We start from the raw sequence: 15,238 nt of genomic DNA on the forward strand, positions 1-15,238 counted from the left end.
CTTCACGGTCATCTCCGCCAGGAAGACCACGGTGAAGACGTAATTGGAGAGGGTCAGGAAGATGCGCTCCTGCAAGAGAGAGCAGGCGGGTGTTGCCTATCGGGGCCTCTCCTCGGGCTGAGTCTGCGCTGCATACAGAAACCAGGATCGTTCCCACATTCAACTCAGAAAAACGACCCCTCCTCTCCCCAGCAAGGCAGATAAGCCCCTCTGCCTCCCCCCTCACACACACACACACACACACACACACACACACACACACACACACACACACACACACACACACACACACACACACACACACACACACACGCACACACGCACACACACACAGTGCTAGGCTCCTGACTCACTTGCCCCCCTGCCCTGAACAGAACTGCTCCCCTCCCCAGAGTGGCCTGGAGCGGGGGCTGATCCCACCACAGTGCTGTCATCTGAGCCCCATATCTCAGGCCCTATCCCGATTTCTGTCTTAAAACTGGGGCAGGATTTAACTTGATCTCCAGCCCCCCACCCCCATTCTACTCTCCTCCTGCTCCACGGTCTCCCTTTCCTGCTGTGTGCCCCAGAAATGGACCCACAGGGCGAGCTGGGGGCCTGAGTGCGGCTGTGCATGCCCAGGTGCAGGTTTGTGCTGGGCACAGGCTGGGGCAGGAGGGGGAGAAGGCGGCCCAGCCCCTGATCGCTGTGGGCAGATTCCATTGCTGGGAGGCCAAGAGAGGAGCGAAGAGGACCGCAGAGGCAGCAGGCAGAGCTGAGTGTCAGCGAGAGGAACGGAGAAAGGGGAAAGAGAGAACATGCATGCGGCAGCTAGAGATGGAGGAGCCGAATGGAGCGGTCAGAGGAGAGATCGGGACCAGTGTAAGCAGCGGCCCTTGCCCCACCCCACACAGGCCCAGGGGTGGGAGTCCCCAGTGCTGTGCTCACTCATCCACCTCTTCCTGGGCTGGCCCCTCCATCCCTCAGGGCTCTACACCCCCGCCCCCACCCCGCCTGGCTGGAGCCCACCCTAATGGAAGCCAGAAGCCACCGCAGCATTGACATATGAACAATGGTGGGAGGCAGTGAGGGGGGACGGGGTGCCACCTCCAAGCAAGTGGGCAAGATGCCATGAGAGGCAACTGAGCCGCCCCCACCCACCCCTCTTGGACCAGACCATGTCAGGGGAGGGGCTCTGATGCCAGGTTGGGGAGAGAGCTCTCAGAACAGCTGGGAGTACCCCAAAGAGGCTGGCCCCTGGGAGTACGTCCGGATACTCAGACCTCTGGACTGTCCTTCTGAGAAGGACTGATAGGTTCATGGCCAAGCAGAAGTGACCAGTGTCCCCCCGGCCCCCTTAGTGCTCCTGAACACCTACTCGTTGTGACCTGGCAGGACCATGAGAGCCAAGGCAGCTTCCCTCTCCTGTTCTGCATCCCCCATCAATGCATGGGTCATGGGCCATGGGCCATGGGGTCATAGGTGAAACCGAGATCCTTTGCCAGGAGCAGGGAAAGCAAGACAGCTCTGCCAGCCAGGACCAGTCTCGCTGTTTGCATCATCCCAACACTCACCGGCTCACACAGGGGCCTCACAAGGCTCTGGCTCACGAGAACACGCTGCCTGCAAATAGCTGGGGTGCGACGGAGCTCGCTTTCCACCCAGGTAAGGAGCAGAGCCCACTCCCCCCGCGGGGCTGGTGCATCGCAGAGGGAGACAGAGGCAGGAGGAGAGGGGCAAGGTGCCCGTCGCCAGGGTGGGAGTCAGGGGGGCCTAAGGGAGAGTCCTGGCTCCCTCCCTCCGTGTGGTCCTGGGTCTCCTTGCCCACCCTGCTGGCTACCCCGGGAGGGGCCTGGCCCCGAGCAGGCACTCAACAGCCATCACGTGTCTTCCTGGGGACTCACAGCGCTGTGCGGGTCGATCTTGGGGCGCTCCATGGCAATGGTGATGCAGTTGAGGAAGATGATGACAAGGACCACGTGGTCGAACATCTTGTGCGTGATGATCCGGTGGCACAGGAGGCGGAACCTGCTCCAGGACAGAGGCCAAGGCTGAGCGGGAGGCAGGGCAGGGCAGAGTGAGAGGCAGCGCCCGAGGCCCCTCCCCCTCCCGGGCCCTCCCAGCCCCAGGCCCCTCTCTCACACACTCCCACGTCTGGGGACACTGCTCACATCTCTGGGATGACGGCACAGGATACTCTCCCGTGAGGAGAGGCTGGGGTACAGGTCAGGGGACCCCCGCTTACCTTGACTGAGGAGGGAAGATGTAGGCAGACCAAGAGTCTCGCTCTCGGCAGCAGGCAGGGAGCCGGGCTCGGATCCACGCTCTCATCCGCTCCCCTTTGCTCTGGGGAGGATCACAGGGGTGAGAGCAGGGCCAGGCCTCCGAGTCCCCGACCCCTCGTTCTTTTGTAGCAGCTCCACGGCCCCCACTCCTTGCCTACCTTCCCCCAGCCGTGTTTCTTCCTGCATTCCTGAAACCACCTTCCCACCTCCCTCTAAGGCCCTTTGTCCCCTGAGCATCCCTCGTCCTTCATCTCCCCCCTCCGCCCTTGCCCAAGCTCTCCACCTTTTCCCATCTCTGCCTCCAGCTCAGCCCTCGCCTGCCCTTCCTCCTTCCCTCCCTGCTGGGCTTGGAAGTGCATCAATTATCAAACACTGTACCCATCCCAGCTGTCTGCTCAAAGACACACCTGGGATGAGGGGACCCTGGCCCCTTCTCCTCGAGTGGGAACTGGGAGGTCCTGTGCCCCATCCCAGGGCTAAAGGTGGTGGCTGGGGACTGGGGGAGGGGGGTAATGGGTAAGGATGGGTGTGAAGTCGAGGCTGTGATGAGATCCAGATGAGACAGGGGGACAGGAGAGGGCGTCAGTTTGGAGAGATGAGTGATGGGTCTTTCTGAGTCACAGGGGGAGGACCATGAAAGATTCATACACATCTGTCCAAAACCATTCATATCCACCAAGGACCGCAGACACACAGCCCTGGGGGTGATGAGGATCTGGGGCTCAGTGAGGCCAGGAGAGGGAATAAAGGGGGTGTTTGAAGCTCGGCCTCCAGGGCCGGTACCCTGATATCCCTTGGGTGTGATGGTAAACTTCCTGAATGCCATAGAGCTGGGAGGGGCTGTCCACCCCTGCCCCAGGCCAGGCATAGCTCCTCTCACTCAAGGTCGGGGATGAGGGGGGTACGGTCACTGTGCCAACAGGGGCCTCACCAGGTTGCCCTCGTCATCGCCATCATCTCCATCCAGTGGGGGGTCGTCGGGGTGCAGGGCCCGGGCCAGGCGCCCCGAGGCCGACTTGCCATTGCAGCCCTGGTGCTCAGAGGTGGAGCTGCGGCCGCTGGCTGTGCGGTGCAGCCCGGGCACCTGCAGCGTGTCTGGCAGGTCAAAGGAGCTCTTAGCCTCCCGCTCCAGGGAGCCCCTGTGGCGATGGTCGCTGCCTGCTGGGCTGGCCCGCTCCTCCTCTGAGCTCTCCTCTTCGTCCTGGCTCTCCTGGCCCTCGCCCGACAACAGGGACCTCCGCTCCCCACTCGGGCTCCTCCGCTTCAGGCTGGGGGCCCGGCCCAGGCTGTTGCGGCTGGAGCGCCTGCTGGCCCAGCTGCTTGCTGCGCTCCAGGGGCTGTGCGGAGAGCTCCGGGCACTTGGCTGGGGATGAGCAGAGGAGAGGGTGGCCTCAGCCAGAGTCACGTGGCCCTGCATCCCCCACAGACACCCCATCTCCTGTGAGCCTCCTGGCATCACACCAGGTGCAGAGGCGCGATGGGCAGGAGCCTGGTGTCGGATGCCTGGATCCAGGTCCAGGCTTATTCCAACCGGCTGTGTGACCGTGGCCAAGTTACTGAACCTCTCTGTACCTCAGCTCCTCACCTGTAAGCTAGATGGGACACGGGCACCTATTCCACATTCAGTTGGTGAGAGAAGCCTGATACCAGCTGGTGGCAGTACAAAGCACTGGTCAGAGCGTCGGCCCTGACACCGGCCTCCTGGACTAACGTGCTGGTTCCGTCACCTACTGGCTTCGGAGCTTCCCACAAATCACTTGGGCAACCTGAGATGCAGGTCCCCCAATAGGGAGAGTAACAGCACCTGCTTTATAAGGTTGCTATGAGGGTTCAATGTGTCTAGGACACTGTGAGCAGCATCTGGAATCAGTGACCAGCTGGGGGCTACTATTACAATAAGGTATTAAGGAGGTACCACCACACACACACACACACACACACACACACACACACACACACACTTTACAAGGAGGCTCAGAGGTTGAGCCTCACTCAGTTCAGGAACAGAAGCAGCAGGATTTGAACCCAAGGCCATGGCTCCTCCACATGCCTGCATTACCAGCCCTGATCGACCTCCCGCAGCTCGTCCACCCATGGCTCGGGGGTATCTGCTCAGGCCTGCCCATCTCCCTCCTCTCTCCCTTCCTGATGTCCTCACATCTCCCACCGTCGGGCATCCACAGGCACCCCTACCGGTGACTTCATCTCGTGGGCTGCCCCGGGCTCCGCCGACCCGCTGCTGCTGGTGCGGCGGGAGGCAGGGCCCAGCGCCTCAGCCAGGCCGGTGCTGGAGCTCTTGGGCAGCGACATGGGCGTGGCGGCCGTGTGGATGATGAGCGGGGGCAACAGGCTCCTCTGTAGCTCCGGGTGCTCTCCCAGGGACACCACTGCGGGGGAGAGATGGGGAGACCCTGAGTCCACTCAAAGCTGGGCCAGGGCCAGGGGCTGCCCCCAGCCCCCCAGGACAGATACTCACAGGCCAAGCGCTTCTTCCTGTCCCCGTCGCCATCCAGGCTGGGGGAGAAGAAATCAGGCTCTGACTCGGACTTGGTGGCATCTCCCTAGGGGAGGGGAGCAGCGGGCCGTTAGGGAGCTGGCCCAGCAGGGGTCAGTGGGCTGGACGGAGGTCTCCCTGTCTTCACACGCACACACTACATAGAGGCCACGGGGACCAGCAACCACGGCACGAGACATGCACTGGCATCAACCAGACCACCCAGGCTTGGGGCCCGGGGCTCCCCAGGGTCCCTAACACCTGTGCCTCCCACCAGCCACACCTCAGAGAAGGCCACTGTTCGCCCCAGAACCCGCAGCACAACCAGCCTGGCTGGGACTGGCTCCAAGAATGGCCGAGGGGAGAGAGGATAGCTGGGTGGGTGGTGGCATGTGGCAGGGGAAGCCGGGGACCTGAGTGGTCACTAGATCCTCAGTTCCAAAGGCCACCTGCACCCCCTGCCTTCCCCCCATGGCTGCCCTCCCCGAGCCTCAGCCCCGAGGAACCCAGAAGGAAATTGAAAGACCCCAGAAAGAGCGGCTCAGCCCAAGGACGCCACTCCGGTCCCCCTGCTTCTCCCTACACCCTACCCAAGCTCCCACCCCTCCCCTGGCCCCATTTTTTACCTCTCTCTCAGTCTCTGGGACAGTTTTTTCTTCCTTCTTAGCAGGTCAGTAGGTTCCCCAGTAATTACACACTTCTCCTTAAGAAGTTATTAAAAAATACTTGATTGCTACTTTTGATAAGGACATAAATATTGCGTAATTGGCATCTCAGGGGATCATTTTCATTAACTCCGTTTGCGTCCCTAACAGAGCTTTTAATTATCAAGTGGGATCTCCAGGGGGCTGCTCGGGATGCGCAGCTCTGTGGGTCCTGCGGGAACCCTGACTTTGCCCTGAATCCGGGTGCCGGTGCAGGAACCAGCAGGGCACAGGTTCAGCGCTGGGGCCAGAGGAGTGTGTCCCCCCCCCCCCAACACCTGCTGGACCTCCTGGGAGGGTGGGGGGCCAGAGACTGGGAAGTGGATTGAAAACTCTGGCACATTCTGGCAAGAGCCATCCCTATCCCCTCATCCTCCAAAGACATGTCCTGAGCTGAGGCAGCTAGTGGGGTCTCCAACAGGGGCTCAGGGCAAGGGGGGAGCGAGAGAGATGGGGGAGCACGGTCTGGGCCCCGGATGGGATTCCACTGAGGCCAGGCGACTGGGACCCCCGGGGGCCCTCCGCGTCGGCACGCACACGCGGTGCACCACACACGTGCACACAGAGGATTCTAAGTCCCTTCCTTCTCCCTCCGTCCGCCGGTCTGTCGGGGGCGGAACATGCCCTTTGCGGGTGGATGGGGGCAGAGGCAAGGAGGCTTCTCTCCTCCATGTCCTCAAGGGGGAAGGGACTTAAAATCGAAGCCAGCCTCACGACACCAATGACCACCACGGCGACCACAGGTTGCACAGGAGCGGAGCGTGAACACGAGCACAGAGACATGGAGGCGGAGTGGAGGGGACACGGGGCACGGGGCGGGGGCATGCCGACTCAGGATCGCGTACCTACCCCCTGGGAGTCGACAGGCAGCTGAATACAGCTTAACTGTCCACTCGCATCTTCCCGTTTGCTGATTTCCTACAGGGAGAGGGGGAGGCAGGGGACGGGCGCTGGTCACAGGCGCTCAGGCTTTCAAACATCAGCAGTGTCCAGAGAGGAGGGAGAGAAGGAGCGATGCAAACCCGACAGCAGGGGACGTGAGACACGGGGGTGGGGGGAGAAAGGGGAGAGAGCGGCCTTCCAGAATTCAGCCACAGGCTCCAGGGCCAGAATGAATCTGAAGGGTGAGGAAGGAGGCCACGAAGATGGGGACAAGGGCAGGAAAGGCGATCAAGCCCCCGGGTAGTTCTAACAGCAGCCACCATTCGCCGGGTGTGCCAGGCATCACGGGCCGGCTTCATGAACACTAGCTTGCTTCCTCGCCAGGCGGGGAGCAGGTGCTGCCAGAGCAATCTTAGAGGAGGCACCCCAGGTCTGGAAAGACTGTGCACATCATACAGAGAGTCAGAGGTGCCTCGGGGCCTCGCACCTAAGACTCCAGCTCCCCCTTCCCGGCTGGGAGGCAGCAGGCTGGGGGAATGGGCAGGAGTCGGGGTGGGGAAGGAGGAATGGGTGGAAGTCAGAGGCTGGGGAGGAGACCAGGTCAGGATTGAGAACAGGCCTCCTAACTCCCATCCCTTCTGCCTTCGTCCCTCCCCATCAGAATGGCTCCTGCTGCTCCAACGGGGATGGGATGTGACAAGGAACACCGGGATGACAGCTATGATGTTGTTTAATATCAATTAATGGCCTCACACAGGGCCTGCTGCCTGTTCATTTAATTAAGTGTGTGGATGATAAATATACAGGGGTTCAGGGCACTGCCCCCTGCAAGTCAGGAAATCTACAGCCAGCCGGCTCCGGCCCCTGGCGGCGTGGCAAGGCCAGCAGGGGGCCACTCTCGAGGCTCCTGCTAATGGCATCCAAAGAAATGACGGCAGCCACTTCCTCCACGAGGTGGGCTGCCTCACATGCCATCACAGCGGCAGGAACCAGACTCCCCTGCCAGATTGTGGGGCTCCCAGAGCCACCGGGGCAGCCCCCTGAAACTTGGTACAGGAGGAGGTGGGCGTCTCTGGAGATATGCAGGTCACCGGCATCGAGCGCCCCCCTGCACCCAGGTGCTGGCTCACGTGCAGGACAGCAAGCAGCTGGCCCAGGCCCCCCGCAGGCCCTCCACGGCCATGCCACTGCCCACCCCATGGAGCGGGGGTTGGCGCTGAAATCCTGTCTCCATCCCGCCCAGCCCCGAAGCAGCAGGCCCTGCCGGAGACCCTCCCAGGAGTCACTTGTCCTCTGAAGGTTGAGGAGGCTGTGGCCCCAGGTCCTGGCTGGCCCCGTAGGCTGAGGCAGGCCCACAGTGACCAGGCCAGGCCCGAGGGCCAGGCTGCTCTCTTCCCACACACAGACGTAGCTGCTGCCTAGCAACCGGGCCGGCTCAGCGGCTCTCGATTTAACAAGGTGTTCGCTGAAAAAGGCCGCGGTGGGAGGGGGCTGTCTGCGCTGGGCACCGCCAGGACTGCCCAGGTGGCTATTGGCCAGCTGAGGGGAGCAGAACGGGCTTGGGGTGCTTTCCAGTCCCCCCCCACATAGTTCCACAGCAATTATTCTAGGGGAATCTTGGCTGTCAGGAGCTGTGGCCTGGGAGGGGCTGAAGGACCGTGTCCCCACTCTGCTCCTCCTCCCACAGGCCGAGAGCCGTGGCTGTGGCTGAGAATGGTGGGTCTCCATAGAGACCCTGGCTTTTGTGGGAGCCTGGTGGCACCCCTTAACCCTTCACGCCCCAGGGAACTACCCAGTCAGGGTCCTGCTGCAGGGAGAGCACCAATGTCCCTCCCTCCTGCAAGAGGCCCGCCGTCACCAAGGCAGGGCTCCACCAGCGGCCCTCACTCACCCAGCAGGAGGAGAGGCGATAATGGGGAGCTACAGAGTTACAGGGGGCGCCGGAGAAGGCCAGTGAGGGACAGATGCCCCCGCACCCCACCAGCCTGGCCCTCGGGGAGCAGCCCTCCCTGGCAAGGCTGGGAAAAAGGCGGAAAATAGATTTTTGTTTTTCCACCGTGTGCCGGGTATTTATAGACCAGGCCGCAGCGGGAGTTTCCATCCGGGTCACCCACAGAGAACTGGACCGAGCGCTCCTCCACACCCAACCTGGAGCGTTTCTAGGTTGGGTCAACCTCCCCGGTGCATGGCACCGGGCTGGGCCTGGGGCGGGCAGAGGGGCAGGGCCGAGGGAGAGGAGGAGGGTGCAGCCTTTCGGGCAGAGGCTGTGCCCCGGCCCAGCACGGGCGGGATCAATGTAAGTCAATATTAATTGATGACGCTGCCTGTGACGGAGGTGATGGAGCCGGGGCTGGAAATAGGACGCTCATCTCTGCCATCCCTGCAGCTAATTGGGCTCATTTCTCACCCTGGGCAGCTCGGCCCTGCCCGGGTCCTGGTGGCATCTTCATCATCTCAGCCAGAGCTCAGATGACTTGCCCACAAGCTTCCCCCCACCCCTCAGCTCAGATGGGTCCCCCCAGATGTCCCCGAGAGCACCTGTACTCAGGGATCCAGACGCCCTGTGTGCTGACACTTGTCTAGCTTTCTGAGAAAGGGTCTAGCCGACTCTGAAGGGGAAGCCCACTGGGCAGCTAACCTGGGGACCCAAAGACACCCCCCCACATGCACCCCATTTCCTGAGTGCCAAGGGGCTTCCTGAGACCAGCGCCTCCCACCCTTAGTCACCCCCACCTAATCTGAAGGGTGCTTCCTGCAGAACCTGCCAGGCCCCCAAAGGTCAGGCTGGGCAGCCGATTCCTCCTGGAAATGGACCGTTGCGGGCAGGGGGTTACCTCTGCCTGGAAGCCCTCCACCAGAATGGCGACAAGCAGGTTAAAGAGCACGTAGTTGCCAAAGGTCATGAGGGCAATGAAGTAAAGGGCAGCCCAGGACGATGTGGAGGCCATTCCATTGTAGAGCACCTTGTTCCAGTCCTCCTGGGTCAGGATCTGTGGGCAGAGGGCGGGAGTCAGGGCGTTGGCCAGGGTCACCCCACCACCCCTGCCCACCCTGTCCTGCTGCCCTCGCACCTGAAAGACGGTGACGATGGCCCAGAGCAGGGAGTCAAAATTCTTCCGGTCCGGCAGCGTGTCCCCGTCCCGCTCGGATGCAAACTTGCAGCCGAAGAGATGCATGCCCAGGATGCTGCAGACACAGGAGCCATGGGATGGGCTCAGCCCCAACAGCCCTGCCCCCGAGGCCCCTCCCCGCAGGCACCCGCCCTCACCTGAAGATGAAGATGAAGAGCATGAGCAGCATGCAGAAGGTGGCCACGTTGTCCATGGTCTTCATGAGCACCACGAGCTGCCGCTGCAGCGCCGGCAGGAAGCGCACCAGCTTCAGCACCCGCATCAGGCGGAAGGTCCGCAGCACCGACAGGCCGCCCCCCTGCTGGCCCACGATCTCCCACACACTGCAAGGGGGTGGGGGCAGGGAGCCTGAGCCTGCGGCATGCCCACCCTCTGTCTGCTCCCCGCCCCGTTGACGAGGGGCCAGCAGCACCCGGGGGCCTAGACTGGCTGGCACAGCCCTCGGGCCTCCGAGATGTCAAGGGTCTGGGGGACAGCTCCTGCCCTCGCCACCCTCCCGGCCAGGCCAAAGATCACACAGCCTGGCAGTGGACAGCCCTCTCCCTCAATCGGCCAATGCAATAGCATCCAGTTATGGAATATTCGCTTTGTTCTCTTCAAATGAAATCTAAAGCCAGTTCCAAAAAGCCATAAAGCAGTTCTCCTGGCTCCTGGCTGGAGGGGACGGAGCACTTTCCCGAGGTGTTGGAAAACTCTAAAGCAAGCGGTCGGTGTCTGAGATGGTTTCCAAGCACTTTGCAAGCAGGGTTGGCTGCCGGGCCTCAGACCTCCTCCAACTCGTCTCCGAGGCCAACTCCCCAGTCCTCACCCACCCGGGCCTGCGTGGGACTGAGGACAAGAAGTAGAAGTGGGGAGAGGAGGCCGTAGAGGGGCTTAGCCAAAGGAGATGTGAGCCGGGTAGGACCGAGGGACAGAGTGGAGTGGAGCATGGGGGGCACAGCGAGTCCCCGCCTGGGGGCGCGGCAGGGCCTGTGGGTCAGTGGGACCCCTGGCACAGGCTGCGTGGCTCCTCGCCCCAAGCCGCCCCATGGACACTCTTCAGGCGAGAGGCAGTGCAGGGACGGTCGTACCTGATGACCACAATGACGCCGTCGAAGATGTTGTAGGGGTTCTTGATGTAGCCAAAGGGACCATACACGAGCAGCTTCAGCAGCATCTCCAGGGCAAAGAGGCTGGTGAAGACGATGTTGCTGATTTCCAGGGCGTTGGTGAGCTCCTCGGGCTGCAGGGCAGGGCGGGCGTGAAGTAGCCGTGGCTTGTCCCTGAGCCCCTCACCCCAGTCCCCCCAAACACGGGACCACAGGGTGAGGAGGAGCAGGAACAGAAAGCCAGGGGTTCTGGATGCTCAGGCTTATGGGGAACAGCCTCCCACAAAGGGTCCCCCCACCATTCCCAGCTCTGGGTCTCAGATCCTGGGGCCTGCCCTGTGGGCTCTGCCCACCTCCTGCTGGCAGCTCTGAGACCCATCGGTCCTGTGCTGCCAGGTCAGCCCAGCGAGCCCAGGCCAGTGGCGCAATGATGCTGGCCCGTGTGACGAGATGACTGCCAAGGCCTCACACGCACACCAGTCACACAGCCACCGGCAAAGGCACACGTGCTCCACAATTACTCTGTGGACTTGGCAGCCTCCTCTCGGACAACTACTGGCCAGCCTGCTTCCTTCCAGACAACGCACCAACAGACGTCACGCACAAACACACATACGCACACCAACGTGCTGATACACAGGAGGGAACCCCCAAGAAGGGTTGTCACAGAGGAGGCGGCTCCGGAAGCTGCTACCGGAGACCAGGACACCTCGGTTCCTTCAGTCCACTCACTGTGTGACCTTCAGGAATGAGGACCAAGGACACATCCCAAAGAGGTGATCTGAACTAAGGACAAAGCATCTCACCTGCTTCTCCAGCTCACTAGTCACCGCCCTTCCTTCCTCCTCTTTTCAATATTAAGTGCTGACTGCATGCCTAGAACTGCACCAGGTACAAAAGGGGCTGCACAAACATGCCAGCCATGGCCTCTGCTCCCGGGAGCCCAGCAGCTGGCCGGAAGCAAGGTGTACACACACAACACAGGTGAATGATCGCCAGAGGCCTGCAATGCTTCCGTGACAAACTCCATGACCCAGACAGTAAATCCGGGAGCTCGGGGACAGAAGGTGAGGGAAGGACACGCCGGGAGAGCCTTCGTCAGCAGCCAGCATTTGACATGAACTCTGAACGGAGAGTGGGGTCTCTCCAAGCAGAGGGGAGGGAAGGCATCACAGGTCCAGCACAAGAAACGAGCCCTGTGCCTGGCCGGTGTGGCTCAGTGGTTGAGCATCAACCTATGAACCAGTGGGTCACGGTTCAATTCCCAGTCGGGGCGCATGCCCAGGTTGTGGGCTCGATCCCCCATGGGAAGCGTGCAGGAGGCAGTCAATCAATGATTTTCTCTCATCATTGATGTTTCTATCTTTTTCTCTTTCTCCCTTCCTCTCTGAATTCAATAAAAATATATTAATAAAAAAAAGAAAGAAAACCTTAACACTAAAAACAAAAAACAACTCCCATTACATAGCACATTAAAAGGAACCATTACAACCAAGCAGTTTATTTCAAGATTGCATAGGTATTATGTTTAACTAGTGGCCCGGTGAAGGATAATAAATAAATAAGCAGAGGAAGCCCCTAGTCCTTCAGACACCTCACCCTGTTAACCTGGCTGCCTCATCTGGCCGGCTGTCCAGGTAGGGCACCCAAGCCTGGAGCCAGGCCCTGGACACCACCAAATGGATCCTACCGGCCCCAATCCGTGTGACCAGCCTGGGTGGAAGTGGGGAGAATTGGGAGGAAAGGCCTCTGACTGCCAGGTGAGGCGCGTCTGGAGGTCCGTGGCTGCTCAGGAAGAGAGAAGCTCTCAACTGGGCATGCGTCCTCTTCCAAAGGCAGGCCTGGGGGGCAGAGCCAGGGTCAGCAGGCAGGGCCGAGAGCCAGCTGCCCAGGGAGTGAGTGGCTGTCACAGGGGCTGGTGTGGCACGGAGCCTGTGGCTCCGGTAGATCTGAATCGAGTCTTTTCTCCCCAGATGGCGAGTGAGGGCAGGAGTGGGCACCGCCACCGGACCTAGTGAACGGGTCACAGAGAGACGGGACCTTTGTCCACTGCCTGTGAGTGCGGAGCAGGTGGTGGGGAGGGGCTTATGTCAGGACAGAGAAAGCCCAGGGCGCAGAGCCCTCCTGAGAGAGTGGAACCCCCCCACCCCCACTCTGTGCTCCCAAGTCCAGTCTCCCAGGAAGCTGTGATCGGCGAGCCTGCCTCCCTGTCACTCTGCCACCTGCCCAGTTGTTCGCTCTGGGATCGGATAAAGATGAGGCGCATAGACCACGCAGGCGCGATATTTTGCGGGTCCCCAGGCTCGTGCGTCTCACCTCATGCCACCCACACAACAGCGGTCACACCGGGGGTTTATAGATGAACAAAAGAAGTCAAGAAGATGGTGAATGACAGGTTCAAAGTCACAGGGCGGGAGAACCAGGGAGGGCGCCCAACCCACCTCACTCTGACTCCAATAAATACCAAGCAGGACCAAACCCAATGTGGTGACAGCGACAGGCCCGTGAATCAGATACACGGATGGACTGACTATACTATGTATCTTCTAATGAACATAAAATTACATTTCACATGAACATAGATGTATGAATGAAGAACAAGTTGAGCCCAGGCAGGGTGGCTCAGTGGTTGAATGTCAACCTATGAACCAGGAGGTCACGGTTTGATTCCCCATCAGGGCACATGCGGGCTTGGTCCCAGCGTGGAGCGTGCAGGAGGCAGCCAATCAATGATTCTCTCACATCACTGATGTTTCTATCTCTCTCTCCCTTCCTTTCTGAAATCAATAGAAATATATTTTAAAAAAAGAACAAGTTGACTTGAAAACGTAACTGAAGTACACTATGTACATAGAGCAAATACATTATACCTCAACAATAAAAACGAATACAACTTTTTTAAGTAGCTGAACGCCCTGTAGTCTTTGTTATCGTGTATTTACTCCGTCAGTGAGCCCCAAAAGTACAACTACTACCAGGCGTGTGGAGGGAGGATGTTTTCATCATGTCCTAACGTTATCCCTGGGGTAGAGACAGTCTGTACCCGGTGTTCATTGGCACACACATGCTCACACACGCTCACAAACCAACTGAGAGCCTCATCAGAAGGATGGTGCAGGGCTCCCCCAAGGCCTACGTGATGGATCCTTGTTGGGGTGCGAAGTGGGGGGGGCGGGGCAGAAAAGCCTGAAGCCTACACCTCATCCCTCCAGGCAGCTCAGGGACTGGAGAAGCAGGTGGGAGGAGGGCCGGGCCCTCTCCCTCAGCCTGTCCTCTCTCCCCTCCACACACTCACTGGGTGCACGTAGGGTCAAGGCCTATCCTCTCCCAGGACCCTGGGACCCCCCCCATGATCCATGGGAAAAAGCCCTCCTCCCCCAGACATCCAGGTCTGTCCAAGTTACTAAATCGGAGGCTGGGAACATTCTGCAAATGCAGGACGAGGGCACAGAGACACAATCTTAGCAACAGAGTTGCCCCAGGGACCAGAGCCGTGATCCCGGGGCCTCCGCAGCGGCAAAGGGGTTGTGAGGGAGCCAACTTCTGCTCGCACCCTCGCCAGGCCCTCAGGCTGGTGCCTTCCTCCCAGAAGATCACTTCCTCCCTGCCTCCTCCACGGCCTGCTCCCAACGGTGTGGTCACTGAAAGGAGGTTGCTTAGGTGCAGGGCTAGGCCCGGCCGTGCGTTTCTCTGCATCTGTCCCCGCGGCCTCCAGCCCCCCTAGAGCCCATGTCCTCATGTCTCCCTGGGGCAGATGCGCACAAGCCCGTCAGGCCCTCCCCCCTGGCCAGGACGTCCTTTCTCGGGTCTAGACTGCATCCTCCCTCCGACCCATAGAGGTCAAGGCCCAGTAAGCGCTTTGGTGAGCTGAGGCCAGGCAGCCCGAGCTTCTCCCGCCCAGAGGTCCCAGGTCTTCTCAGGGCTGATGCTAACTGTACATTCCCCACTCCCAGGTCCCAACACCTTCCCTCCCTCAGCCTGTCACCTGAGAGCAACTGCGGCCCCAGGTAAGCTGTACATACTTCCCAGCACCAGGTCTCCCCTGACACCCACGGCAGCTCCATCAACGAGTCCTGACCGTGCCCACAGCGTGCACAACCCTGGTGATGCAAGGTGGGATCGAACCCGAACACAGGAAGCCTGCCGACTCTGGGACTTTCCCCCTGTGTGACCTGGGGCAAGTCCCTTAACCTCTCTGATCCCTAGTGGCCTCTTCTGTGAAACAGGGTAACACCACCTCGCAGGGAGGCTGCCTTGCAGAACACAGATCAAGCCTGTGAGCACACCCAGCCGAGAGCCACGCTCAAGCGGCCCCGTGGGCACTGCCAGTGGAAGCGCCTCACACGGGGCAGGACAGAGTGCCTGCAGGGCTGTCACTCAGCACCAGGAGCTCCAACCCCACCACCGAGGTCAGTGGGCCAGGGGGGAGGAGCAGGCGGGAGGGGAGCGCCCAATGAGGACATGCCCAGCTGGGCGCAGTGTGAGCCAAGGTGCAGAGGAGGGAAGGGCCGGGCATACCGGGGACCAAGAGTTAAGTGGTCTGCCTGGGTCAGAGGGGGGAGGGGGCCGGTGGGGGACAAGGCTGCAGGGTCAGCAGGGCCGGGCCCAATGACTCCACGCCACAGGCTGGGCTTGCCTCTGGCACATGCTGCCATTGAGGCTGCCGGGGAAGGGG

At 60.7% G+C, this 15,238-nt stretch overlaps 1 protein-coding gene across 1 annotated transcript in view; it reads right to left on the minus strand.

Annotated features, from left to right (window-relative positions):
• Nucleotides 1-15,238, minus strand: part of CACNA1G (calcium voltage-gated channel subunit alpha1 G) — a 65,070-nt gene that overhangs the window by 29,697 nt on the left and 20,135 nt on the right. Inside the window, exons 9-19 of the mRNA XM_015570770.1 lie at nt 10,546-10,697; nt 9,613-9,798; nt 9,416-9,530; nt 9,179-9,334; nt 6,312-6,380; nt 4,741-4,825; nt 4,458-4,651; nt 3,196-3,627; nt 2,225-2,325; nt 1,884-2,007; nt 7-69 (exon numbers count right to left, since the gene is read on the minus strand). Of these exons, the coding sequence (XP_015426256.1) occupies nt 7-69; nt 1,884-2,007; nt 2,225-2,325; nt 3,196-3,627; nt 4,458-4,651; nt 4,741-4,825; nt 6,312-6,380; nt 9,179-9,334; nt 9,416-9,530; nt 9,613-9,798; nt 10,546-10,697 (1,677 nt within the window). The remainder of the gene's footprint in view (nt 1-6; nt 70-1,883; nt 2,008-2,224; nt 2,326-3,195; nt 3,628-4,457; nt 4,652-4,740; nt 4,826-6,311; nt 6,381-9,178; nt 9,335-9,415; nt 9,531-9,612; nt 9,799-10,545; nt 10,698-15,238) is intronic.

Source organism: Myotis davidii, unplaced genomic scaffold (assembly GCF_000327345.1).
Source record: "Myotis davidii unplaced genomic scaffold, ASM32734v1 scaffold327, whole genome shotgun sequence".
NCBI classification, from domain to species: domain Eukaryota; kingdom Metazoa; phylum Chordata; class Mammalia; order Chiroptera; family Vespertilionidae; genus Myotis; species Myotis davidii.